General features: G+C 45.5%; 1 protein-coding gene across 10 annotated transcripts in view; it reads left to right on the top strand.

Moving 5' to 3' along the window:
- Positions 1-549: 549 nt before the first annotated feature.
- Positions 550-26,586, top strand: part of NDEL1 (nudE neurodevelopment protein 1 like 1) — a 51,068-nt gene continuing 25,031 nt past the window's right edge. For 4 of the 10 annotated variants that reach the window (XM_088661680.1, XM_088661682.1, XM_088661678.1 and 1 more), the window contains exons 1-2: positions 17,238-17,376; positions 18,614-18,728. Coding sequence is in view for 1 of the 10 variants with exons in the window: in XM_088661681.1 (XP_088517807.1) it covers positions 16,804-16,809 (6 nt within the window). In the remaining 9 variants the exon portion in view is untranslated. Of the gene's footprint in view, positions 599-16,786; positions 16,810-17,237; positions 17,377-18,613; positions 18,729-26,586 lie in introns of those variants that run through there. The other 6 variants (XM_035104711.3, XM_035104713.3, XM_088661676.1 and 3 more) reach the window with 3 other exon arrangements.

Below are 26,586 nucleotides of genomic sequence, written 5' to 3'. Positions count from 1 at the left end.
CCAGGCTCTCTCCATGCTGGAGCAGGTCAGAAAAGCCAGGTGGTGCAGAGATCTGTTTCTGCAGGCATCAACAACCCTTGCCTGGTGTTCATCTCTTAGGACCTTTATTCTTTGCTTAGAAAAAACACACAGCTGCAGGGCCAGGGGCATGCCAACACTTAGACTGCATCCTTGCAATGCCCAGTGCAACTATGGCATGGGCAGGTTCTTGAGAAGCTCATACATGCCACTCCTTGCATTATGTGTCCCCAGGGCCCCTCACAGTGAGAACTACAAAGGTGGAATTAATATCTTAAAGATGCCAGTAGCTCCAAGCTGTCCTCATTGTAAGCAGGCCAAGCCTGCAGTTAACAGCTCGATTATCTACTTCCCAAAGGCTTACGGTAGGACAACTGCATAATCAACCACAGGAGGAGATCTGGTGATGAAGGTGTGTTTCGCAATCCTTTCAATTGCTCAACCCTCCTCCATCATTTTTGGAGGGTTGAGCAATTTGTTTGCCAAAAGAAGGTAACAGACAATTCACTTGTCCCTGTGCCTCTAAGGAGAGAGATCTTCTTTTGCTTGCCACCAGAGGAAGGCTGAGATCCAGGAGGAGGTAAGAAGACATCCACTGGTTTAAAAATGTATGCAGAAAGTCTGCAGGATCAGGCAGAACGTGAAATTTCTGGTGCAGCTACCAACATTGATGTTCCAGGAAGGATGGGCTCTGGGGGTGAGACATCTGCAAAGGGAGTTGAGAGAAAGGCTTTGCACTGTGTCTGTCTGTGTGTTGTCGGAAGGACAATTAGTGAAGGCTTGGCTTGGGAAAATGATTTCTGTATAAGACCTTAGTCCAGATGTATTCCAGTGCTACTCTCTGTATGCTCAGAAAATGCAGCTATTTGACCAATGAGCCTTTATTAAGTAATGGCAATTAGTGTACCTTGGAACTATTAAAGGAGCAGGTGCTTTCTCCAGGCCAAGAGGGGCCCTACAGCCGATATCAGAGTGCAACAAAACAAGAAAGAAGGTATTGTGGGATTGAATTCAAAGCAGATGCTCTGTCACTGAGCTACGACCTTTCTCCTGTGAAGGAATTCTGGGAATGAGAGTTCTGTGAAGGAGGGGACAAAGGATCTCAAACTGAGCGTTCTCAGAACTAGAAAACTGCAACCCTCAGCTTTTAAGTGGATTTAGGTTTGTAATGTGGATGGATCCTGGATTCCAGGTGGCAGGAGAGGACGGGGGTCAGTCAGGGGGAAAGCATGACAAATTTAGCCTTTTCTTTTTTGAACTGCTGTACTTTAACACTGGATTTGTACACTGTAGGGGGAAGGGGGGATTTGATTCTGTTTCATGCTCTGCTCCCAGCGTTACACAGCTTGTGCAGACCAGAGAAGAGGGCTCGATGTAAAAGTCACAAACCAACTGTCTGCTTTACTAGTCAGCCTCAGTAAACCTTCCACCAGCTGATGCTTTTTATCCTTCCCTGCCTGTCTGAGACCTGTGACAAGGAAGCACTAAGCTAGCGCCCGAATGACCTATCTTTGCTTAGACTGTCTGGATAGAAATCCAACTCCAGCCATCTGGTGGAGCTTGTGGGGATGGAGATGGTGGGGTACAGGTCAGGCTACCATTTGGGATGAAAACCAGACTCATTTTGAAAGAGAAGGAGTGTTTCCACTTAACACTGCCCCCTCCCATCCTCAAGAACTTTCCCCCTAATCTAAGCAAAGGGGGTCTACAGATGAGTACTAAACTCATCCAGGTCAGCAGCACGAGATGATGAAAGTAAGGGCTACCGTGTCAGTACAGGTCAAACTGGGGTCTCCGGAATGGTCTAATTATATGGAGCATCCCAATAAAAAGGATGTAGCCATCTGTCTCACTACTTGGAAGCTCTTAAAAAATTGGTGCAGTTCATGATGACAACTGCCCTTTCCATCCTAATCAGCAGGCAGTGGCTATTTTTCCAATTGCTGTAAATTAAAATATATGGCTCTTCAGGGTGTCAGGAGAAACCGAATGCTCTCTACACTCCAAAGGAGCTTGCAGATCATTGAGAGAGCATGGATGTGTGTGTGTGTGTGTGTGTGTGTGTGTGTGTGTGTGTGTTTGTGTGTGTGTGAGTCTGAATGCATCTTTCTGTGGCCAACTAAGGAATACAGTCATACCTCGGTTTAAGTACGCCTCGGTTTGAGTATTTTCAGTTTAAGTACTCTGTGGACCTGTCTGGAACGGATTAATCCATTTTCCATTACTTTCAATGGGAAAGTTCGCTTCAGGTTAAGTACGGACATCCGGAACCAATTACACTGATACTTCGGGTTAAGTACGCTTCAGGTTGAGTACTCCGCGGACCCGTCTGGAACAGATTAATCCACTTTCCATTACTTTCAATGGGAAAGTTCGCTTCAGGTTAAGTACACTTCAGGTTAAGTACGGACATCCGGAACCAATTACACTCATACTTCGGGTTAAGTACGCTTCAGGTTGAGTATTCTGCGGACCCGTCTGGACGGATTAATCCACTTTCCATTACCTTCAATGGGAAAGTTCACTTCAGGTTAAGTATGCTTCAGGTTAAGTACAGACTTCTGGAACCAATTGTGTTTGTAAACCGAGGTACCACTGTATGGTTAAGAATGGGAGGTCAAGAATGTGATCTAGCAGATTCCTTTAACCTGGCTCAGTGCGTATGACTAAGTATGTATTGCATAACATTAAAAAAAAAAACCATGAAAGGGACTGCTGATGCCACACTGTCTCCGAAGGAAGACAATAGGGAAAAGTTGCAAGTCAGCCAAAACGAAACAAAACCAATCAACCTTTGGTGTCCCAGAAGGAAGACTAGCTGCCCTCCTCCAGAACCTGACTTCATTCATGCTTTCAGTATCTGACTAGTACTGCATCTTAGCTGAAGGAAGCCACCAGTAGGCAGCTCAACATGAATATTTTGGAGCTGGGAAAGGGGCCGAAAGGGGCAAGCAAAATGATGAAGGGGACTGGAGCAACAGCGGCACTGTTTGGGGCTAGTTACATTAGGAAAAAGAGGTCAGAAGATTGGGGGGGACACATGATGACAGAAGTGTGGAGAAAGTGAAGAGAGGCCCCGTCCCCCAATAATACTAGAATCCAGGGTCATCCAATTAAGATGAATAGTAGAAGATTCAAGCCAGGCAAGAGGACATATGTCTTCACACAGTGTACAGCTGAACTATGGAATTTGCTACCACTAGATATGGCGACCAACCTAGACACCTGTAAGACGAAGTTAAATTCATGAAGGTTATGCAGCTATCAGTGGTTACTGGTCATGGTGACTTCTATGTTTCCTTCCAAATCAGAGATAGCAGGCCTCTGAATACCAGTTGCTGGGGAGTAACAGGAAGATGGTCCCCCCCAGGTCTTCCCTGTGAGCTTCTCATTAGGGCATCTAACTGGCCACTGTGGGATGCTGAACTACATCTTCTTTTGGCCTCATCCAGCAGCACTGGTGGTTCTTGAGGGTTTTATTTTCCCTAGGTTGTAAGGGAGGAAGAGTTGCTGGAGGTACGTACATGGTGGAAAAGTAAGGCAGGCAAGGCATAATATGTAGAAGGCCCAGGGATCGCTCTGAGTGCTTAGAATTACACAACCGTTTTGAAGTGCTCATGGAAGACGAGAAACAGACTCCACCTGAGGATCTCTCCCTCATCACAGTTGATGAGGAATATGAAGACGAGCAACCAAGTCAGTCCTCTGGGAATATGCAGGTAACCTTGGAAGGGACAGCACATGGAAAAATCCCAACCAAGCCTATGAAGAGGCGAGTAGTGGTGATTGGGGATTCCCTACTGAGGGGTACAGAAGCAGTAATCTGTGGGCCTGACAAGATGTCTCGAGAGGTGTGCTGTCTACCTGGGGCCAAGATCAAAGATGTAACAGAACGGCTGCAAGGAATCATAAAACCCACCGACAAATACCCCTTCCTTTTGGTGCATGTGGGAACCAATGACACTGCAAGCCATAGCTTACAGAAGATCAAAAATGATTATGAGGCTCTGGGCAGGAAGTTGAAGCAATTAGATGCACAAATTGTCATCTCTTCTGTCCTCCCAGTTGAACGACATGGCCCAGGGAGAGAGGGGAAAATAGGGGAAGTGAACAACTGGCTTCGCAAATGGTGCAAACAGGAACGGTTTGGATTCCTAGATCACGGTCTGCAGTTTCTTGAAGATGGACTTCTGGCAAGTGATGGACTGCACCTCACAAAAGTTGGGAGGAATGTTTTTGCCACGAAACTCAAAAACCTCATCAGGAGGGCTTTAAACTGACTTATGTGGGGGAGGGAGACAGTGGTCCTGAAGGTAGGAGTCCATCTAATGCTGAAGATGATCATCCGAATGTCAAGGACCAAATGGAGCAAGCAGCATGCAGACCTAGTGGTGGGACGAAAATATCCTTAAATAAGAGACATGGGGGAATGATCAACGGTCTTCAATGTCTGTATACTAATGCACAGAGCATGGGAAATAAACAAGATGAACTTGAGCTCTTGGTACAGCAAACTAAATATGACATAATAGGCATCACTGAAACCTGGTGGGATGAGTCTCATGACTGGAATGTAGTAATAGAGGGATACAATCTATTTAAGAGAAATAGACCAAACAGGAAAGGAGGAGGAGTAGCTTTATATGTTAGGGATATGTATACCTGTGAAGAGATCCAGGATTTAAAACTTCAAAGCCAAATTGAGAGTATCTGGGTCAAAATTAAGGGAGAGAAAAACAACAGTGATCTCATTGTGGGAGTTTACTATAGATCCCCAAGCCAAACTGAGGACACAGATGATGCCTTCCTGGAACAGATGGCCAAGCATTCCAAAGGAAGTGAGATAGTAGTAATGGGGGATTTCAACTATCCTGATATTTGTTGGATGTCAAACTCAGCCAAGAGCATAAGGTCGAACAGATTCCTCACTGGCCTTGCAGACAACTTCATTGTCCAGAAAGTGGGAGAAGCAACAAGAGGATCAGCCATTTTAGATCTGGTCCTAACCAATAGTGATGACTTGGTTAGTGGGGTAGAAGTGGCAGGATCATTAGGTGGGAGTGACCATGCTCTTCTGGAGTTTATTATCCAGCGGAAAGGAGCAACCAAGCATACTAAGGTCCAAATTCTAGACTTTAAGAAAGCCGACTTCAGAAAACTTAGGGAAACGCTGGGTGAAATCCCATGGACAGTAATACTAAAAGGGAAGGGAGTTCATGATGGTTGGGAGTTTGTTAAAAGGGAGATATTAAAAGCACAACTTCAGGCAATACCAATGAGACGGAAACATGGAAGGTGCCTAAAGAAGCCAGGCTGGCTATCTAAAGAACTTTTGACTGAGTTAAGATTTAAAAGGGATATGTACAAAAAATGGAAAAGGGGGGAAATCTCCAGAGAGGAATTCAAACATATAGCCAGCACGTGTAGAGACAAAGTCAGAAAAGCTAAAGCACAGAATGAACTCAGGCTCGCCAGAGAGGTTAAAAGCAACAAAAAGGGCTTTTATGGGTATGTCCGTAGCAAAAGGAAAAACAAGGAAACAGTGGGGTCACTCAGAGGAGAAGATGGTGAAATGCAAACAGGGGACAGAGAAAGGGCAGAACTCCTCAATGCCTTCTTTGCCTCAGTCTTCTGCAAGAAAGAAAAAAACGCCCGACCTGAAGAATATGGAGCAGATGATTCAGCAGGGGAAACACAGCCCAGAATAAGTAAGGAGGTAGTACAAGAATACTTGGCTAGTTTAGATGTATTCAAGTCTCCAGGGCCAGATGAACTACATCCAAGAGTATTAAAAGAACTGGCAGAGGTGATTTCAGAACCACTGGCAATAATCTTTGAAAATTCCTGGAGAACAGGCGAAGTTCCAGCAGACTGGAGGAGGGCAAATGTTGTCCCTATTTTCAAAAAGGGGAAAAGAGAGGACCCAAACAATTACCGCCCAGTCAGCCTGACATCAATACCAGGAAAGATTCTAGAGCAGATCATTAAGCAAACAGTCTGTGAGCACCTAGAAAGAAACTCTGTGATCACTAAAAGTCAGCATGGGTTCCTGAAAAATAAGTCATGTCAGACTAATCTGATCTCATTTTTTGACAGAATTACAAGCCTGGTAGATGAAGGGAACGCTGTGGATGTAGCCTATCTTGATTTCAGCAAGGCCTTTGACAAAGTGCCCCATGGTATTCTTGTAAAGAAGCTGGTAAAATGTGGGCTAGACAATGCTACCATTCAGTGGATTTATAGCTGGCTTACTGACCGAACCCAAAGGGTGCTCATCAATGGCTCCTCCTCATCCTGGAGAGTAGTGACTAGTGGGGTGCCACAGGGTTCTGTCTTGGGCCCAGTCTTGTTCAACATCTTTATCAATGACTTGGATGATGGGCTTGAGGGAATCCTGAGCAAGTTTGCAGATGACACCAAATTGGGAGGGGTGGCTAACACCCCAGAGGACAGGATCACACTTCAGAATGACCTTAACAGATTAGACAACTGGGCCAAAGCAAACAAGATGAATTTTAACAAGGAGAAATGTAAAGTACTACACTTGGGCAAAAAAAATGAAAGGCACAAATACAGGATGGGAGACACCTGGCTTGAGAGCAGTACATGTGAAAAGGATCTAGGAGTTTTGGTTGACCACAAACTTGACATGAGTCAGCAGTGTGATGCAGCAGCTAAAAAAGCCAATGCAATTCTGGGCTGCATCAATAGGAGTATAGCATCTAGATCAAGGGAAGTAATATTACCACTGTATTCTGCTCTGGTCAGACCTCACCTGGAGTATTGTGTCCAGTTCTGGGCACCACAGTTCAAGAAGGATACTGATAAGCTGGAACGTGTCCAGAAGAGGGCAACCAAAATGGTCAAAGGCCTGGAAACGATGCCTTATGAGGAACGGCTTAGGGAGCTGGGTATGTTTAGCCTGGAGAAGAGAAGGTTAAGGGGTGATATGATAACCATGTTCAAATATATAAAAGGATGTCATATAGAGGAGGGAGAACGGTTGTTTTCTGCTGCTCCAGAGAAGCGGACACGGAGCAACGGATTCAAACTACAAGAAAGAAAATTCCACCTAAACATTAGGAAGAACTTCCTGACAGTAAGAGCTGTTCGGCAGTGGAATTTGCTGCCAAGGAGTGTGGTGGAGTCTCCTTCTTTGGAGGTCTTTAAGCAGAGGCTTGACAGCCATCTGTCAGGAATGCTTTGATGGTGTTTCCTGCTTGGCAGGGGGTTGGACTGGATGGCCCTTGTGGTCTCTTCCAACTCTATGATTCTATGATTCTATGATTCTATGTAGACACAAATCAAATATTGCACACACACACACATTTCCCTTGTGAGTACTTTTTATAAGGGCCTATGACAAAGGAACAATTTGGGGGGGGGCATCTGGGGTGGGGGAGCCCTTGAGGCCTGATAGCCTACACTGGGTCAGCTTGAATGATCTCAGTGGCATCTTCTTATTTAGGCAAGGGAGGTGACAGTGGAGGAGAGGGAAGCTATTTTCTGCATTGTGAGGTAATGGGAGATGAGCAGGAAGGGGAAATAACCCAGCATTAGCACTGTTCCTTGGGCTTCTCGTTCATTTTTTCCCCTTTCCTGTCATTAAATGGGGGAATAAGGCACCGTAAATGCAAGATTCTCTACCCAGCAGTGAAGACAATAAGGAAGCCCTGCTTCTTCCTCCTCCTCTCTCTAATTTACAAAACAACAGGACGGTCACCAGAGCCTTGCGTTCTCTCCCCAGGAGTGGGAACCAGCACGCAGTTTCCACCAACAAGCAAAAGGAGATTAGGGGTTAATTTTCTTTCATAATCTAGAGTGTCAGCTCAGCAGCACCTCGGCAAAGATGCTGATGGTGTTAATAAGGAGACAGGAAGAACTGGCATTTGGGATTAAGTACTATCCATCCTCCCGCCTTCTCTTTTCTGTCCCCCCACCCCAAACTCCCCGTCTCTCTGTGCCTTTCTGCATCTGTGCATGCAATGTAATTTTCTCCAGTATGTCCAATAAACCTAATTTCTTCCCTCAAGATTTAGATGGTTTTATCCCTGATTATATACCCAGGAGAGGTAATTCCTGCTTAACTCGGTATCCAATTGAACCCTGATGGGAACTCTCCAAGCAGCTCCAGCTCTTTAAGGCGCAGGAGCAAATCGGATTATTATTCTTGCTGGCCGTGGAGGAGTTTGTCTGAGCAAGAGGCGCTCCTTGGAGGCCCTGCCTGCCTTCTCTTGGGTCCCTTTAAGTCCAGCAACAGTGCACTGGTTTCCTCGCCTTCTTTCTGCCATGTTAAATAGCGGGGTAGGGGTTGCTGCTGTTTCATAGCAGCTTCTAGGGGAAGCTAGGGTGAGCTTCTAGGGTGAGCTCCCGTTGTTCTGTCCCAGCTTCTGCCAACCTAGCAGTTCAAAAGCACACCAGTGCAAGTAGATAAATAGGTACCGCTGTGGCGGGGAGGTAAACTGTGTTTCCGTGCGCTCTGGCTTCCATCACAGTGCTCCGTTGAGCCAGAAGTGGTTTAGTCATGCTGGCCACATGACCCGGAAAAGCTGTCTGTTGACAAACACCAGCTCCCTCAGCCTGAAAAGCGAGGTGAGGGCCACAACCCCATAGTCACCTTTGACAGGACTTAACCGTCCAGGGGTCCTTTACCTATAGCAGTTTCTCAGGTCAGCTTCTTATCTTTCTTTCTTCTTAGCAAATAAGGGTGCTTCCAGATTACCTGTTCGTTGATTTGTTTGTGGGAAGGCGAGATGACCTTGTGTCAAAGCAGGAGCTATCTCACACTACCCAGAGCATCTCCCCATCACTTTACTTATCACAACAGTCTGATATTTTGGGAAAGCGAGGCTCTCATGTAAAACTTCCCAATCTACTATAATTGCTAGGCCTGAATTTACTGGTATATGATTGAGTCTCACCCCAAAATAGTGACCATCAGAAAGTGTCTTTTATGTCTGGAGTCTTTCACAGAGCTTGGAAAGTTCATTTTTAAAAAGGAACTAGCTCAAGAAAAAAGGCATTCCTTGGGAAAAACAAACTGGTTCCTTTAAAAGTAAAACAACTTAGCTTCAGTAAATAAGAACTGTGGTAGGCACTCAGAAAGCCCTGCTGAGGACAACATGAGCTTTTCAGGAAAGGGAAGCTGCAAAGTGCAGACCACTAGAAATATTATTTGTGGAATGAAAGGAGATACGCTTGCAAACATCCCTTGACCACCTTGAAAGAAAGGTAAGGGGAGACTCCATCTGTGATCCCCTCCCATCATGTTTTCTCTCATGCTCAGGTTCTGACATTTCCAGAATAGGGCTGGGGGAAAGACTCGTGTCTGAAAGCCAAGATGGATCAATGGTCTGATCCTACTACCTTTGCACAATTGAAGCAATGCCCATTGTTTTACTACCTAAGGCTGCTGCAGGCAGTTCTTGTCATTGTGGATTGCCTGCCGGATCCACAAAGAGCAATTGCTCACTTCTGTTGAAAAAATTTTTTACCCAGCAACAGGGAGGGTCATCTCCCTGGCAAAATCCCACGATCATTCCTGCGGGGCGATTTGCATTTGAAAAGCGAGTTTCCTTCCATTGCTTGAATATATCAATGGCTTTGAATCCATTACATGGGCCTTTATGGGGAAGGGGGTGGTAAGAAAGCAGCGCCTCGGAACTGGTTGGCCTATTCTCATTGGTCTTTATAGCCAGCAGCACTCCTGCCATATTGTGGCACAGGAACCATAACAGAGAGGGCATAACAGAGAGGGCATTCCATGGGCACTTCCTTTATGGCAAGGCTTTAGAGAGGTGTGCAGTAGCTTCCTTCCTCATAGACACCACATATCTAGCAGGCATTAAGCCAGAGGCATTGAGAAGGTTGCAGCCGTCCTCATCTTCATTAGAAACCACAGGCCGGAAGCACAGTGATGCAAATGGCTATGGCAGAAGCAGAGCATCACCTGTGAAACTGGGAACTTTACTTAATTAAATGTGTGGTTAATGGCTGCTTCTCATTATTATATATGTTGCACTCTGGTACAGATTACCCCAGTACAAAACACACATGTATGTCAACATCCTACCAGTGTGGTAGAATAATAGAATTATAGAATCATAGAATTGTAGGAGGGAAGGGGCCACAAGGGTCATCAACCCCTTGCAATGCAGGAATCTTTCACCCAACATTTAGCTCGAATCCACGACCCTGGACTTAAGAGTCTCATGCTCTGCCGACTGAGCCAGGGGATCTGGGTGCAGTGCTTAACAGTGTTGGACTAGGATTCAAATCCCCACTCAGCCATGCAATTCTCTGGGTGACCTTGGGCCTGTCAGTGCCTCCCTCACAGGGTTGTTGTGAGCATAAAATGGGAAAGTGTATGGTACCTTAAGCTACACGGAGAAAAGGTGAGATATCAATGTAGTAATAAATAAATACATAGCTAAATAATAAACTAGTTAATGTGCAAAGATTACCACTTTTTGCTTCAAAATACAGTACGCACAAGTTGTTAAGTGGGAAAAGACAGGGCCGTCTTAAGCATGTCGAGCGCCCTGGCGCTGTGGTGCGGAGATCGCTCCAGCGTCCCCACCCCGCCCCGTTTCTTGCTGCGGCTGGTGGGCACGGCGTGGCACCCCACGCCACCCAGCCTTCCCCTAGAGCCGGTCCTGGGAAAAGATCAGATTCCCACTTACATGTACAGTAGTTTAAAGGGAAAGCTACCTGAAAGAGAAACTTTTTGTTTTAATACTGCTCTTTTGTGCAGAAGCCGGCCTGGCCAGGACGGCTTTCCTGTTATAGCTTCTGGGGTTGACAAGGCATGTGAGCCTCACCTGTCCTGAGCCTACCCCAGCTGAGGAATCACACACCTCCACCCTAAGCTAGCGAGCCCCATCTGGGCTGTTGGTCCTTGCCTTCTTTCCCTCCAAACTGACTGCTGTTAGTTCTGGAATCCTGAGGTCAGGGGTGGTATGTCCCATTTTGCCACTTGAGGCAAAACAGAAAGTGCCACCCTGCTCTGCAACACCACCACCACCATTGAGATACTCACCACAACTTAGCTGCCTGCCTATTTGAAGGGTGGTTTTAACCTGTGATTTCCTTTTAAAAAAGCTTAACAACTTTGGCTGCCTCCCCCTGCCCCAACAAAAATCCTGGCTACTCCCATTAGTTCATACATAACAAAATAAAAAAAATTCCTTCAGTAGCACCTTAAAGACCAACTAAGTTTTTATTTTGGTATGAGCTTTCGTGTGCATGCACACTTCGTCAGATACACTGTACACGAAAGCTCATACCAAAATACTGTACAGATACATGCACACTGATGAGAATTAACAAGAAAATAAATTCATTGGGGGGGGGGGTTATGTGATGGTGAGAAGGGCAAGTAGGTACAAATTGCTTGCATGAGTTCTCCAGGCTTCTTGTCCAACCTCCTCCTCCTCCTCCTCCTCCTCCTCCTCCTCCTCCTCCTCCTCCTCCTCCTCCTCCTCCTCCTCCTCCTCCTCCTCTTCTTCTTCTTCTTCTTCTTCTTCTTCTTCTTCTTCTTCTTCTTCTTCTTCTTCTTCTTCTCTCATCTAAACCAGGCATCCCCAAACATTGACCCTCCAGATCTTCCCCGACCACTGGTCCTGTTAGCTAGGGATCATGGGAGTTGTATGCCAAACACCTGGAGAGCCACAGTTTGGGGATGTCTGATCTAAACAATGACCGCTCACAAATAGGCACAGGATTTACTGCCAAAGACAGTCCCCAAATGCCAACAATTCCAGTCCATAGTAGCAAAGTTGCAAGATCCTGTAGCTGCAGATAAAACTGATATACATATGTAGTTGGAGCAATGAATGTAAAACAGGTACTGTACCACACCTCGGCAGGTATAGTTGGACAGACTGTGCTCGTTGAAGCATTCACAGGCTCTGAAAGACATCTGTCTCTGAATTCCCACACTCAGTCTGTAACGCCCACCCTGTGTGTACTCCTATAAGAGAGAGAGAGAGCATGCCTTGTCAAGAGTCCTGACCCCAGATTTCATGAGACACTCCTTAGTCTCTGCTCTCAGGCCCCTCTGTGCTCTCATCACCCCACCCCATGAGACGGATCCCACTTCAATAGAATCCATTATGTCTCTTTTCTTTGGTCTGCTTTTCAATAGATGACTTGGTTCTGCCTGGGAAGCACACCACGGCTAAAGAGGAGCACTGGTTGCTCGGTGTAGGAGAGAATTAATGCTAAGTGACTGTGCCTTTGTGAGCCTTGGGACTCGGAGCCCGTGGAGAATGCATGGGAACAACTGCAGATTACAACAGGGTGCAAGCAAAAGGAAGTTTTTTTTTTTTAAAAAAAAACCCCACACACCCTGAAAACAAACATCGACTTTAAATCAGTGTTAACCAGACAGGCAGCCCCCTCTAAATGCAAGTTTGGAAACAGGGGCCCCAACACTGTCTCTTTGTTAATTCTATGAAAGCCCCGTCAGTATCGGACAAAGGCAAATGTGCAAGGGATGTTGCCAAGTGTCAGGTGCAGCAACTAAGAAGGAGAATGCAGGGGAAGTGAAGAGAACGGAGTCTCAGAGGAGAGGCCCATTGCACCTCTCCATCCTTCAGAGATAGTTCCATCTGCAGCCACGCTCTCCCGGTGTGAGATGGCATTCAAACTATCTCAGCTCTGGCGGGGAGGACAGTTAACTGCAGAAATGTTGTAAGCAGAATGCAGGGGTGTCGCTATAGCCATCGCAAACATCTCCCTGGACTTTTGACAGCAGCTTTTTCAGATCATTGAGCTTCAAGAATCCAGATGGCTTATTATGGAATACTGGCCCAAGACATTTTGATGCCTGAGGCCAATGGTAGAGATCAGGCGCGCCATCTCCTAGGGGCCGAACCCTCCCCCCTTATTTTTGGGGAGGGGTGTGGCCCCCCCAATGTTCAAAGGGGGAGGAGGAGGCCAAGCATGGAGCCGAGTGCAGTGTGTGTTCAGTGGCCATCTCCTCCTCTTCCTCCGCTCCCATGGAGGGGAAGGAGGAGGGAAGCAGCCCCTGGCCAGTGGTGGTGGCAGGAGGAGGAGGATCCACCAGCCATTGAAGCCACATTGCCACTGCATTCAACTCTGCCCCTGGCTCCTCCCAGTGTTCTGATGTCACTTGTGACATCACACACATGGCACCGGGGGCCCCATTCTCTCTTGAAGTTGGCGCCTCTGATAGAGGTACACTGCTCCCTCCTTTCCATATGCAGAAGTTGACTGGATTGGTAGTTGAATCTTACTTCAGTACCAGGAACAAGAGATCATCCTAGAACTGTGGGTAGCCAGGCGGCTAGTCAGGGGGGTGTAGGGCAGGCCACATACGGTAGAATACACAGCTCTGCCTTCCAACTGAAGGGTGCAGCCAGAGGTTCAGGAGAAACAGCCAGGGACCACCTGCCACTGATCATCTGCATGAGGTGACTGTCTCACTCAGCCTAATGGTAGGGCCAGCAGAGGTGGTTTTAGGGTGGTGAGACTGGTGTGGTCGCACTGGGGTGGTGCCAAGTATTAGCATCACACAGTGCCCTGCTGAAATTTGAGAGCCCAGAGTCCTCCACTGAGGCCAGCCTTGGACAACATATACGAAGTCCATAGCAAGCAAGGAAACCATCAAAGTCACTTCCAGTACCACATAAGGGGAAGCAGCTCTTAGGGATAGTTTTTACATGAAAGCAAGGCGCCTGTAGTTCCTGCTTCATTCTTCTCAATCTTGCAGAAAAGGTTCTGGTTCGTCCCTTTAGGGGGACTGCAGTCTAAATAGCAGGCGCTCCAGTTACTTTCATTTATTCAGTCTGAACCAGACACTATACTTTGGTCTTGGTCTTATTAGTAATAGTTGCCATCATAGGACAGGAGTTAATGGATTGGGAAGCAGTAAGTGGTCTTTCTTTAAAGGTCAGGGCAGACCAGGACAGTGCTATTCAGCACTAGGCACAATGCAGCCACAGGTAAGCACTTATACAGTTCTGCCTCCTAGAATATCTTCAAAAAGGATATCGCAGATCTGGAAAGATTTCAAAGAAGAGCAACCAAAATGATCAAGAAGCTGAAGCAGCTCAGAGACGAAGGAAAAGTTACCACATATTAATTACTGATATATATATATTACACACACCACACCACACCCCACACCCACACACTCTCCACCACAAAGTTGGATGGTTTTAAATGGGGATTAGATAAATTAATGGGAGGACAAGGCTATCAACAGCTACTAGTGATGACGGCTTCTTACCACCTCCAGCACTAGAGGCAGCATTCTTCTGAATACCAGTTGCTTGGGGTCATGAGAGGGAGAGTGCTGTTGCACTCTGGGTCTGCGTACAGGCTTCCAAAAGGCATTTTGTTGGACGCTGTGAGAACAGATTTCTGGACTAGATGGGTCCTTGATCTGATCCAGAAGGGCTCTTCTTATGTTCCTTCTATCATCTACTGCTACTTTAAAAGCATCAGGAATTAACAGGCACTAAAGCAGCATTTGCCAGTCTGGTGTTTTCGACATATTGGTACACTGGAAGTGACTTAAGTAAGGATGTCTGCTGAATGCATTACCTAAGAACAATGGAGAGCCATAGCAGTAGAGTTTTGAGTAGGGGGCAAGATCAAGATCCAATACAGGAAAGCCAAAGAGGAAAAGGTTGGATTTGTCAAACACATACCGGATCAATTTGGGCAATAAAAAAAGTGGAACTTGCGCAAAAGATGGATCCTGGTAATGTTGGGAACGATGTTCAAATTTGGGGAGCAGGGTGGTTCAGGGACCCTTAATGAAATCCAGAAGCAACCCATTGATCTTCCACACCTAATTCAATCAAATCACATCACCAGTAGTGATGCGATTTTAAAAACAAGAGCCAAGGGTATCAGTAAAAAATTAAGGAAGTTTTGCTCTCTCTGGCCTTTCTGTAATTCAAGCAGTGGCTGAGAATGGAGAGAAAAACAGGAGGTGGTGGACATCTCAGAACAGAGTTAAGGAAACTAAGAAAGAAAATTAAAAACACTAGTGATATGTCTGGCCACTTTCTGCCAGTCTCTTCTTCAAATTTAGCAAACACTGTTTGCTATTTCTGTTTCTGAAACTATCTCAGGAAGATCTCAATGCTGGCAGGCATATCTAGGAAGCAGATCTCAGCTAAGTCTCCTTCCTGTCCTCCTTCCTGTTTTAACTTCCTGTGAACAAGAATGTCTCAAACAGCTTAGCATGAACTACATCATCTTCCTGAAACACTAACTTGCTGTTCTGTTCAGAAAATACCTCTTTTGTGTAGAAAGGGGCACTGGTAGAAGGGCTTCATCTTTAAGAAACCAGTTTATTCATCAAGAAGTAGGAAGTCTCAAACTCTTTAGTAGCAAACATCTATGCATGTTCTCTAATAAAATATGTCCCACTGTGTTTTTCCTATGTAAATGTACATAATATTGCAGTTTATGTACATAATATTGCAGTTTAACCTTTCCCCTCAGAACAGACCTACTGAAATCAGTGGTCTAATTTTAGTCATGTTCATTAATTTCAATAGGCCTACTCTGAGTAAAGCTTGGTTAGATACCACCCTAAGGCTTTGTAAGTCAGAATCACACTTTGCATCACACCTGGAATCAAACAGGCAACCCGTGTAGATCTTCTAAGACTAGGTACTAGTGATAGGTATTATTTTTTGGGTCCTGCTATAATCATCCCATCCACCAGTGAAAGAAGCTAAGCATCACTTGAGCAAAAGAAAAGGAAGAAAAAAATAGAACACACCCAACAACCCATTATTACTGGTAACTAGTGGTTTTCAGCCCGTTCAATAACGGGCGCTAGAATCCTGGGGTTCGGAGAAGCGCTTGCGCAGCGCTTCTCCGAACCCTGGGACCTGTCCTTGCTGTCGGCGGCAGGGGGACAGGAACGGAGGAGGAGAAAGCGCTGCTTTTTCTTTCTCCGTTCCTCTCCCGCAGCCGCCGACAGGAAGCAGATATCCCAGGGTTCGGAGAAGCGCTTGCGCAGCGCTTCTCCGAACCCTGGGACCCGTCCTTGCTGTCGGCGGCAGGGGGACAGGAACGGAGGAGGAGAAAGCGCTGCTTTTTCTTTCTCCGTTCCTCTCCCGCAGCCGCCGACAGGAAGCAGATATCCCAGGGTTCGGAGAAGCGCTTGCGCAGCGCTTCTCCGAACCCTGGGACCCGTCCTTGCTGTCGGCGGCAGGGGGACAGGAACGGAGGAGGAGAAAGCGCTGCTTTCTCCTTCTCCGTTCCTCTCCCGCAGCCGCCGACAGGAAGCAGACATCCCAGGGTTCGGAGAAGCGCTTGCGCAGCGCTTCTCCGAACCCTGGGACCCGTCCTTGCTGTCGGCGGCAGTGGGACAGGAACGGAGGAGGAGAAAGCGGCGCTTTCTCCTCCTTCCTTCCTCTCCCCCAGCCGCCGACAGGAAGGACGCGCGCACTCTCCCCCCCCCCGCCTCCTCCAACCGCGGCTCCTCACGGCCAGGGAGGGTTGTGAGGAGGCCTTCGCCGGCCTCCACCCCGGCGGGAGCGGCGGTTGGAGGAGGCAGAGTGGGGGGAGAGTGCGCGCGCGCAGTCTCTGCTGTCCAATCCCTGTATCCCTGGGGCACATGCGCAGTGACCCAGGGACACACGGGACATCTGGACGCAGGGACAACATGGACATTATTATATAGGATTATACAGTTAACAATGTAAGACATTTTTCTTTTCTTTTCTTTTTACATTGCTGAATAGGTATAGGAAAGAAATGGAACAAAATCCGTTCTGATTGGTCTTGGAAACCATGCAGGTAGAAAGAGATTGACCACACTGAATATTTGGAACACACAACTAGGTTACAATCCTGCACACACGTACCTGGGTACCGTAATAAGTGTCATTGGCATGTACGTACGTATTTGGATTGCGCTACATGTGTGATCGCCAGTGGGTTGGTTTGTCGCAACAAAATCAGCAAAACCACTACAGGATTGTTAAAGTTTTAATTTTCTTTTAGTACTACAGTACAACAGTATCACGTTTCGTGCAGCAGCAGCACTACCCGCGCTGCTGCTTCACGCGCGAGTCTCAGAATAGGTACGTCGCGCGCTCGAGAAGGGCGTGACCATATCTACATGGCCCCGCCCCCTCTCTCGCGGCCTGCCGTTCAAGCTGACTGGCTCCGCCCCCGAGCGGGGTTGTACTTGTCTCGTGGCGGACCTCGCCTTCTGCTGTGACGTAGCCAAGGCGGTGGGTTGCCCGGATGAGGCAGGGTTCGGAGCTGTGTCAGCGACTGAGGCGATGCGGCGGCAGCAGCGGCGGCAGTGGTAGCAGGAGAGCGCCGCTGGACGGTTGAGGAGCGCGAGGAGGAACAAGGGTGAGTGTAGAGGAGCAAGTGTGTGTATGTGTGTGAGAGAGAGCGTGTTTTGTGTGCGAGGGTGGGTGGACTTTTTGAAGTGCGCGAGCGGGGCTGTGGTACCGCCGAAGCCGGGTGAGACCCCACCCCACCCGGTCCCCTCTCTCTCCCCACCCCACCCCCACCGGGCGCTCTACTGCTTCACTCCGTCGCGAGCTCGTTCCGGATTGGTTGCGAAACGACAACGGGGCAGATTCCGCCCCTGCCAGCCTTCTATAAGTCGGATGGGGAGCCATGGCCGACTGTCACTGGCTTGAAGTCGTGTCATTCATCCATCAGGCAACGGCGGGTGGCCGGCCTCCTCTCCCCCCCCCGCCCCCAGGGATCGCTGCCCTCCTTTCCCTGCCACCGCTCGGGCAGGGGAGGAGGCCGCCGTTTGTCGCTCCTCTGTTGGTGGCGCCACCGCCGCCCGCCACGCTGTCAGCCTGTGACGCCTCGGCGCCCCGCCCGGAACCTGCCCTCCTTGCCCTGGACCGTTAACGCTGAAAGGTTCCGGCTGCTGCTGGCCTCGTGACTCACCTCACGGCCGACCTCCCCGCCGCCCGTTAGGCCTGGGCCTCAGATGAAGGCCTGCCTCCAGTTCTGCACCATTGGCACCAGCTCCCTTTCGTGCCAGCCCAGCGCTTAGTAAGAAGCGGGCATCCTGTTGCCGCTTCTCAGGCCTCCATTTAAGCGCTCCAGGCTCCAGTCTGTTGAGCTGCCAGTTCGGCGTTTGGCCTGTGACTTCCAGCTCCTGGCCAACCCTGTGGCCGCCCTGACTTATCATTTCTCTACCTGCCTCTGGCAACCTTCGCCAGGTACCTCCCGCAGCTTTTGTTCCAGCTGATAAGGCTCTACGACAAGCGAGGCCCAAAACCCAGTGTGTGTAAAATCTTGGGCGGCTTGGATTCCTTCCAGTATTGAAGTCTGTTCCCAGGAGTGACTCAGGGCCGTCTCTTGCAAGGTCTTTTTGGGGGATGTTTGTGAATTTCCGAAGCGAGTAAACCCTGCTTTTAAATTAGGAGAAGGTGTCAAAGAGTATATGACTTTCCTTCTGAGTCTTTGTGTGTTGTGATAGGAAAAAGAAGACTGCCCCCTTTAAGGATTTGGCTTAACCCTTTAAGGTTAAGCTGGACATGCTGACGATAGTCACACTTACTTAGTCACACGTCACACTGTATATATTAAATGCATATTTTTTTAATGTTTACATCCAAAGGCTGTCTAGGTGAGGTGAATGATTTCTCCCTCTGTTAATTCCCATTGGGCTCACTTCTTGTGTTGCACCTCACCAAGGGGAGAAAGCCTGCAGTGATTGGAAATGGACAGATAAGGTGAGGAAGGGTCATTGTTCAACTCCACTACCCTGGGTCTCCTTTTACTCTGAAAATGAGATGATGATTATTTATGAAATTTTAGACCACCCCTCACCTGTAGATTTTAGGGCAGTGCACATCATAAAAATACAAGTCAAAGAACAAAAACAATATAAGCCTCTTCTTACATGTGAATAGGGATGAGAACAAAAAATGAGGTTGCTTCCATTACATGCAACTGTAAAGTGAACTGAAAGCATCTCTCTCCCCCCCCCACTCCCCTTATTACTCTTGCCTCCATTTTCCTCCACTCCCTCTGTACCTTTCTCCTGTGTTAAATAGTTGATCACACTGGATATGGTCTGTCTTCCACATGTACACCAGTACTGTAATAATGATAATAGCAGATGTTTTATACAAACAACTCCTCCTTTGTTAATGTTGATTTTCAATGTAGAATCCTTTTAACTACTAGCCTGCCAAGTTTGGGAAAGGGAAAAGCTTAGGTGTTTTGCTGTCAGGTAGTTGCTAGGATACACAAATATACTGATGATGTCAGAGCACTAAGTTCCCATGAGTCACTGAAAATATTTTGCTTAGTGGAGGGAAGAGGCAGGTATAGTTACAGATGCTGCATTTTATTTTGGAGATAATCAAGTTGTTGGAAGGTAGCTATTCTAGATCAAAAGTAAACAACAACAAGAACAACAAACACCTACCCACCAAATCACGCAAAGTAAATCCTAATTATGGTTTTCTGCCCCAAAGAGCTGAAGGGGTTTTGTTTGAGACAGCTGCAGAGTGAAATCTTCATTGCTGCTGTTCTTGTTGCTCCCTGACCCATCTGGTTTTTTGCCCTTAATACGTGTGTCTTAAACCATGTTCTGCAATCACAGAGGCAATTTTTGCATTGTTGCTATTAGACATATCTTACACTCAAATTTATTGTGATACAACTGCTTTAATGGTATTGGCCCTTGCAGATTAATATGAGATGGGGTTCAGACTCTGGAAAGTAAAGCCTTCATTGAGAGTTCAGCTACTTCAAATAGGATAGGAAGTGAAAGCCTTTAGTTTATATTTCATGGTGTAGATAGATTTGATGTCAGGGTCTTGGCATGATGCCCCCCAAAGAGGCTTTCCTGGCAACCGCATTAACATCTTTTCGGCACCAGGCAAAGACCAAACTTTTCTTGCTTTTGAGGGTACCGTGTTTCTCCGAAAATAAGACACTGTCTTATATTTATTTTTCCTCAAAAAAACAAAAAAACACTATGGCTTATTTTCAGGGGGTGTCTTATGTTTTTTTATTAAGTATGGTACAGTTTAACCTACAAGGTTAAACTGCCTATCACTATGGCTTATTTTCGGGGTATGACTTATATTCCTTGAATGCTTAAAAATCCTGCTATGGCTTATTTTATGGCTATGTCTTATTTTCGGAGAAACAGCTTATATTTGAACTTGTTATTTCATTGGTCACTTTCTAGTGAACATACTGATGTCAATGTTTCTTAATTGTGCTGTGATATACTTAATGATTACCGATGTTACATATTTTAAAATGTGTAATGTTGATGTTTTTATTTTGTCTTTTCGTGGTTAATCTACTTGACATTCTTCTGTAGGTGATGAATATAGTCCAGTCCTAGGACCCCATGAAGAAGGTGGGGTTTTATCGGTAGGGAAATAGCCAGGCAACAGTAGGTTATGCTCTTTTGTGGGTTTATTGAGAGATTGGAGGTTGAAAATGAATGTGGGGCAGTAGTGGATAATTGTTGGGTGGTCTTCTGTCAAGATGAAACATCATACAGTAATCTGGTCCTGTGTTTTGAGTGCATGGGCACACTGCTGGTTCTATAGCATGGTCAATATTCTATTGTGGAGGGTTCTTGCCAATTTGTCTTTATGTACAACAGTATATATTAGACTGAAATGTTGATACATGACTTCAGCATTGCTTTTTGCATGTTTGCAAGGACTTGCAGGTATCAAACTGCTGCTGTTTAGGTGCCTGTAGGTGAAACTGCCAATTCAGTGTAACTTTCTCCCTCCTTTTCCTCCCAAAATTCTTTCATCTCAAGCTTTCCTTTCTCACTGCAGGTGAAAATATGTGAACATGTATCTCTTATGTTGCAGGTGTGGGGTGCAGTGTTGCATGGGTGACATTGGAAGAAGAATGGTTAGCAGGGAAAGTGGTAGGAGCCCTCTCCTGCCTTTATTTATTATTGCTGCCTCTAGTTGCTACTTTTCCTTTAAAAAAAAGTCAGGGGAAGTTTACATTGAACTATGTGCATGCAGTGTGGCTTCTGGCCACAATATGCAGTTAGGGCCTGATTTAGGATGACCTCTCTTTTAAAGTGTAGAGCTTTGTAATAAGTACTTGAGAGCGTCAGAGCTGTGCCCAGGAGGCTTGCTGCTTGGCAATAGTAAGAGCAATGGGGAGGGAGTGGCTGATTCACAACTGAGTTTAGAGAGAGAGAGAGAGAGAGAGAGACTCTACAGCTCTGAGGACATGTGATCTCTGATTGCCTAAAATTGCATCATTTACAAAGTGCATGCTTTGCAAGTTAATGCTGGGACCAATACAAACTTTGATATGTGGCAACAGCGAACAAGCTTTTAAGGGAGAAATAAGTTGATGAAAGTTTGACTAGATTTAGCTGTATCATGATCAGTTACTCTTCCAAGGAAGGGAACGGAGACCATGCAGCTCAACTATTGGTCTGGTGTACATAAAACTTGTATGTGCACCATTCCTTCATATTTGGGGCTTAGAAAGGTTAATAAGCTGTTATGAAGAAGAAAGTAAAACACAGCACAGTGCTCACGAACTAAACTGTGTTAAAGTACTATATTTGTGTATGCAGTATTGAGATATTACAGACTTTAGAATCAGTTTCTAGAATTGATTCCTAATTTAAAGTGCGTTCTGTTTTCATTTCCTGCACTGAAGTTGTTTGTGTGTTGTCTGTGACATATATGGATATATTTATTATATATTACTGGATATAAACCAGTTCAGTGAGAACATTTAACTGGTCTCAAAAACTGAGTCTGGCACCATAATGCTGTGCTTCTAAATGTATAATGACTATGGATTGATAGGTTCCCCCCCCCCATTCAGTGGTTCTCTGACGTTCTTGTATCTAAATTTAGGAACTGGAAGTAAATGTGCATTTGAGGCTATTGCAATTGAGGTAGTTTTTGAGTTGTTTGAGTAAAGTACTTGCCAGAGGAACTCTAAATAAGTCCCTCCCACCCCCACCCCCAACCAGTAAAATGGCAGGGCAAGATTGAATGAATGTTATACTTTTTTTGAAATAATTTTTATTTGATTTTACAAATATAGAGTTATAACAATACAAATGGCATATCCATATTTAGATATTTCCCTGAATCTCTGGACTTCCCACCTTCCCCTCCATGGGTCCTATTGAATGAATGTTATCCTTGATTTTGATAAACCTTCTCAGAAGAATTTAGGTCATCTTATAAAGAATCATGTTAAGTTTCCCCTACCATACCACACATTTGCTTTCCTTGTTCTTGCAGATGGCTTTTAAAAAATTATAAATGCAGCACTCTCTTTGGGTAATTCACAGTAAGCCATGGTTACTAGTTCACATTGAATGCATAGAAATTGCTTTTGATTGCAAGTGGAAGTACAAACCATCACCTTTGGCTAAGTGTTATGGTTCATATTCACTCATCCAACAGCCATCCTGGTAGCAGGAGTCTTGTTCAGAGCAACAGCAAAATCCATTGAGTGACTTGCACATTCAAAATATATTGCTTATTTGCTACATTCATTGTACTTTGTGGCAGTTAAGCTGTGCAACTAACATGTTGGCTCTCGCCCAATGTCCAAACCGGGCATCATGGTTTGCTTTGCTCCAAATGGTGGCTTCTTTGGAGAAAAATACATCTCAATCCCCTGTTCTGTTGAGCCAAGGATTATAGCTTGCTGCTGCTAGGGAGAAGTAAAGTGAGAATGATCTCTGCATCCGTGGTAAACCATAACCATAGCTTACCATGTATATCTAAATGCAACCGCAGTGTAGATTCTCTTTACAGTTCTTATTTGCCATCATATAGTCTTGAGAGGTGTTGTTTTTATTTGAACAGGTACAAAAAGGAAATGAACAGTAACCTGTTCTGAACCCTGATCTGCCCTGGTTCTCTACATGTGCCACACACCTTATTCTGCTGCTCTGCCCCATGGGTGGATATAGTTTTGTTCTCTTCTTTTGGTACTCTACAACTTCATTCATCATTTTCTTGTAAGCTTACTGGGCAGCTGGTATCAGTGAAGAGGTGATCAGAGGCTGCAGTTTGTAAATTCTTCCTTTCCTTGATGAAACTGGTTGTTTTTAGTAGTACTGAGACCTTTCATTGAGTAATCATTATGTGACCTTACTAGTCTCTGTAGATTCCAGAGCAGCATCTGATAAACACAGGTTTCAGGAAGTGCTGACATCCTCTCCCAGTCAGTTGCCAGAAGCATGATTCAGTATTCTGAAGTGAGTTAGATCTTATGATAATGTTAAAACACACTTCTGAGGAAGATAAATAATTGTTTGCTTGAGTAATTGCCACTTAAAATGTGAATTTGGTATTTGTCCCCCCTCATAAATTAATGACTGCTTCCTACATGCATTTTAAAATGTGCAGTGAAGTGAACGTGAAGTGACCTCAAACATGTGTCTTTGGGATGTGATCAGAGAGGAGTCTTAAAGATGTATCTGGCAGAACTCAAGCTTGTCTGCTCTCCATTTGTCTCATACTTGTGCTCTAATCTGACACATTACAAAGATGTGTGTCTGCGCCATTTTCTAGTTGCTTTCCTACATAGATTGTAAGAATGCAATTAAGGAATAATACTGTGGATAACATTTTTTAGAAGATTGTACTTAGTGGTACATATGCGCACAAGCTTATTTTTCAGTTTGAACCTCTGCTTTGCAAATCCTTTTTCTTTTTTGAAGGCAACACAGAAGCTGTGGCAGTGTCTCTGGATGATGGGCTTTATTCCTAATTCTGTTCAGACGCTATGCTGGGCCAATTGGCAATCCCCCCTCCAACTGCTCCCCACACTTTCCCCAGATTAGTGTTAAGTATGATTAAGCATTTCCAGTGTAACCATAGTTACCACTAGAATACATTGCCTTTAATTTGGAAGTTGAAACCACGATTAGCCCTTAAATCAGAGATTGAAATTAGCTAGCCATAGTTAGCAGTTATAGTAGGCTCACATATTGTGTGGGGGTTATGTTCCGGGGGCTGCATGTAAAGTTGTAGAGCCAGAACAACCCCAAAACCACCACTGTGTGACCAGCCTCACCTTTCTGAAGCTGGTGTGCGAAGCAGGTTTTGCCCCCTATGCAAAGTGGAGAGCTTTTAAGCTTTCTGTACTCTGGGACGCTCTTGCATGGAGTCTCAAGGCACTTGTAGGATCTCTGGGGCCACCTGAGATCTTGCAGAAGTCTTCCAGAGTCTATGCAAGACCTCCCCAGATCCCAGTCAGCATGGTAGGGAGAATTTAAACACACACCTTGCATTTTTAAAATTTGTGTAGTTGCAACTGGCTGGCTACCAAGTGCATAAAGGTGCAATTGTGTAAGTTGTATTTTGTATACTTGTATTTTGATATGCTGGTTAAGCTAATCAGAGAAGGGAGGAAAGAGTCACATGGACATAACTGTCAAGTTCTCCCTTTTTAAAGGGAAATTCCCTTATTCTGAATAGGCTTCCTCGCAAGAAAAGGGAAAACTTGACAGCTATGCACATGGGCGAGTGATTATGTGAGCGAACTAAAACCAACAAAATTAGGTAACAGTAGCTTACATTAAAGGGAGATGCGGATGGCGCTGTGGTCTAAACCACTGAATCTAGGGCTTGCCGATTGGAAGGTCAGCAGTTTGAATTCCCGCAACGGGTGAACTCCTGTTGCTCGGTCCCAGCTCCTGCCAACCTAGCAGTTCGTAAGCACATCAAAGTGCAAGTAGATAAATAGGTACCTCTCTGGCAGAAAGGTAAACTGCATTTCCGTGCGCTGCTCTGGTTTTTCCAGAAGTGGCTTAGTAATGGTGGCCACATGACCCGGAAAAACAGTCTACAGACAAAAGTCTGCTCCCTTGGCCAGTAAAGCAATATGAGCGCCACAACCCTAGAGTTGTTCATGACTGGACTTAACTGCCAGATGTCCTTTACCTTTTTTTTAGATTACATTAAAGCACCCCCGTGCTCCTTGGATAAGGAATGCTGTATTATATTGGCACTAGCTATGCACCCAATTAATATCAATTAACATTTGTAGCTTCTGTAGCTGTAGGAAATGAAGCAGTTACTCCATTTGCTATGCCAAGATTTTCAAGGGCCTTGCTGCTGCTTTTTTTCCAGTGTAATTGGAGGAGAAACGTAGTTAGGGATGTACAAAGATAAAGAGCTGATCTGAAGGATTCTGTTTTACATATTAGACAAATTGTTTCCTGAGCTCAGAGTGCAACATTTTGCTTTATTTCCCCTATAAAATAATGAACTGCCTCTAGTTAAACCAGAGAACCTGTAACAGGTACCTAAACGAGGAGGACCAGTACTCAAGCCTAAGGCAGGAAGTGAGTACTGTGCATTTACTTGTGAGCTACCATGTTTCTCCAAAAATAAGACACCGTCTTATATTTAATTTTCCTAAAAAAAACCCACGGTGGCTTATTTTCAGGGGATGTCTTATTTTTTTTATTAAGTATGGTACAGTTTAACCTACAATGGCTATCACTATGGCTTATCACTATGGCTTATTTTTGGGGTATGGCTTATTTTCGGGGTATGGCTTATTTTCGGAGAAACACGGCACATACCGTAATGAACTCATTGTGTTGTTCTGAATTGCATCTTTTTGGCTTGCTATTCAGACTCTTCAGCCTAATGGTAGTGTATACTTGGTAAATAACCAATTAGAAAAGTACTTTTGGAATGCTCTCAAGCTGTTAATGACTTGACCTGGAGTGCAACTGCCATTGTTCTAGGTGCATTTTGTGACAGGGAATTTCATTACTCCAGTCAGTTTCTGAAGATTTCAGATTATAGCTGCAGAGTGGAGGGGGAGAAGAGAGTTATCTGTTGCAGATTCCCCATTCTTGAAGACTATTTTGCATTCTTAGTGCACATTTAGATTTCATTTCTTTTCCTTTCCATTAATTGGCCAAACAGAGTTTACAAATCACTAGTTTTACTCGCAAGCTGGAATTAAGATTGCCGGAAGAAATATCAACAACCTCAGATATGCTGATGATACAACCTTGATGGCAGAAAGTGAGGAGGAATTAAAGAACCTTTAATGAGATGAGGGTGAAAGAGGGGAGGGCAAAATATGGTCTGAAGCTCAACATCAAAAAAACTAAGATCATGGCCACTGGTCCCATCACCTCCTGGCAAATAGAAGGGGAAGAAATGGAGGCAGTGAGAGATTTTTCTTTCTTGGGTTCTATGATCACTGCAGATGGTGACAGCAGCCACGAAATTAAAAGACGCCTGCTTCTTGGGAGAAAAGCAATGACAAACCTAGACAGCATCTTAAAAAGCAGAGACATCACCTTGCCGACAAAGGTCCGTATAGTTAAAGCTATGGTTTTCCCAGCAGTGATGTATGGAAGTGAGAGCTGATAAAGAAGGCTGATTGCCGAAGAATTGATGCTTTTGAATTATGGTGCTGGAGGAGACTCTTGATAGTCCCATGACTGCAAGAAGATCAAACCTATCAATTCTGAAGGAAATCAGCCCTGATTGCTCACTGGAAGGACAGATCGTGAAGCTGAGGCTCCAATACTTTGGCCACCTCATGAGAAGAGAAGACTCAACAAAACAACAAGTTATA

The sequence above is a fragment of the Zootoca vivipara genome, chromosome 2 (assembly GCF_965207765.1).
Source record: "Zootoca vivipara chromosome 2, rZooViv2.hap1.1, whole genome shotgun sequence".
NCBI lineage: Eukaryota > Metazoa > Chordata > Lepidosauria > Squamata > Lacertidae > Zootoca > Zootoca vivipara.
Note: the sequence above shows the minus strand (reverse complement) of the source record. Positions and strands in the feature narration are given on the sequence as shown.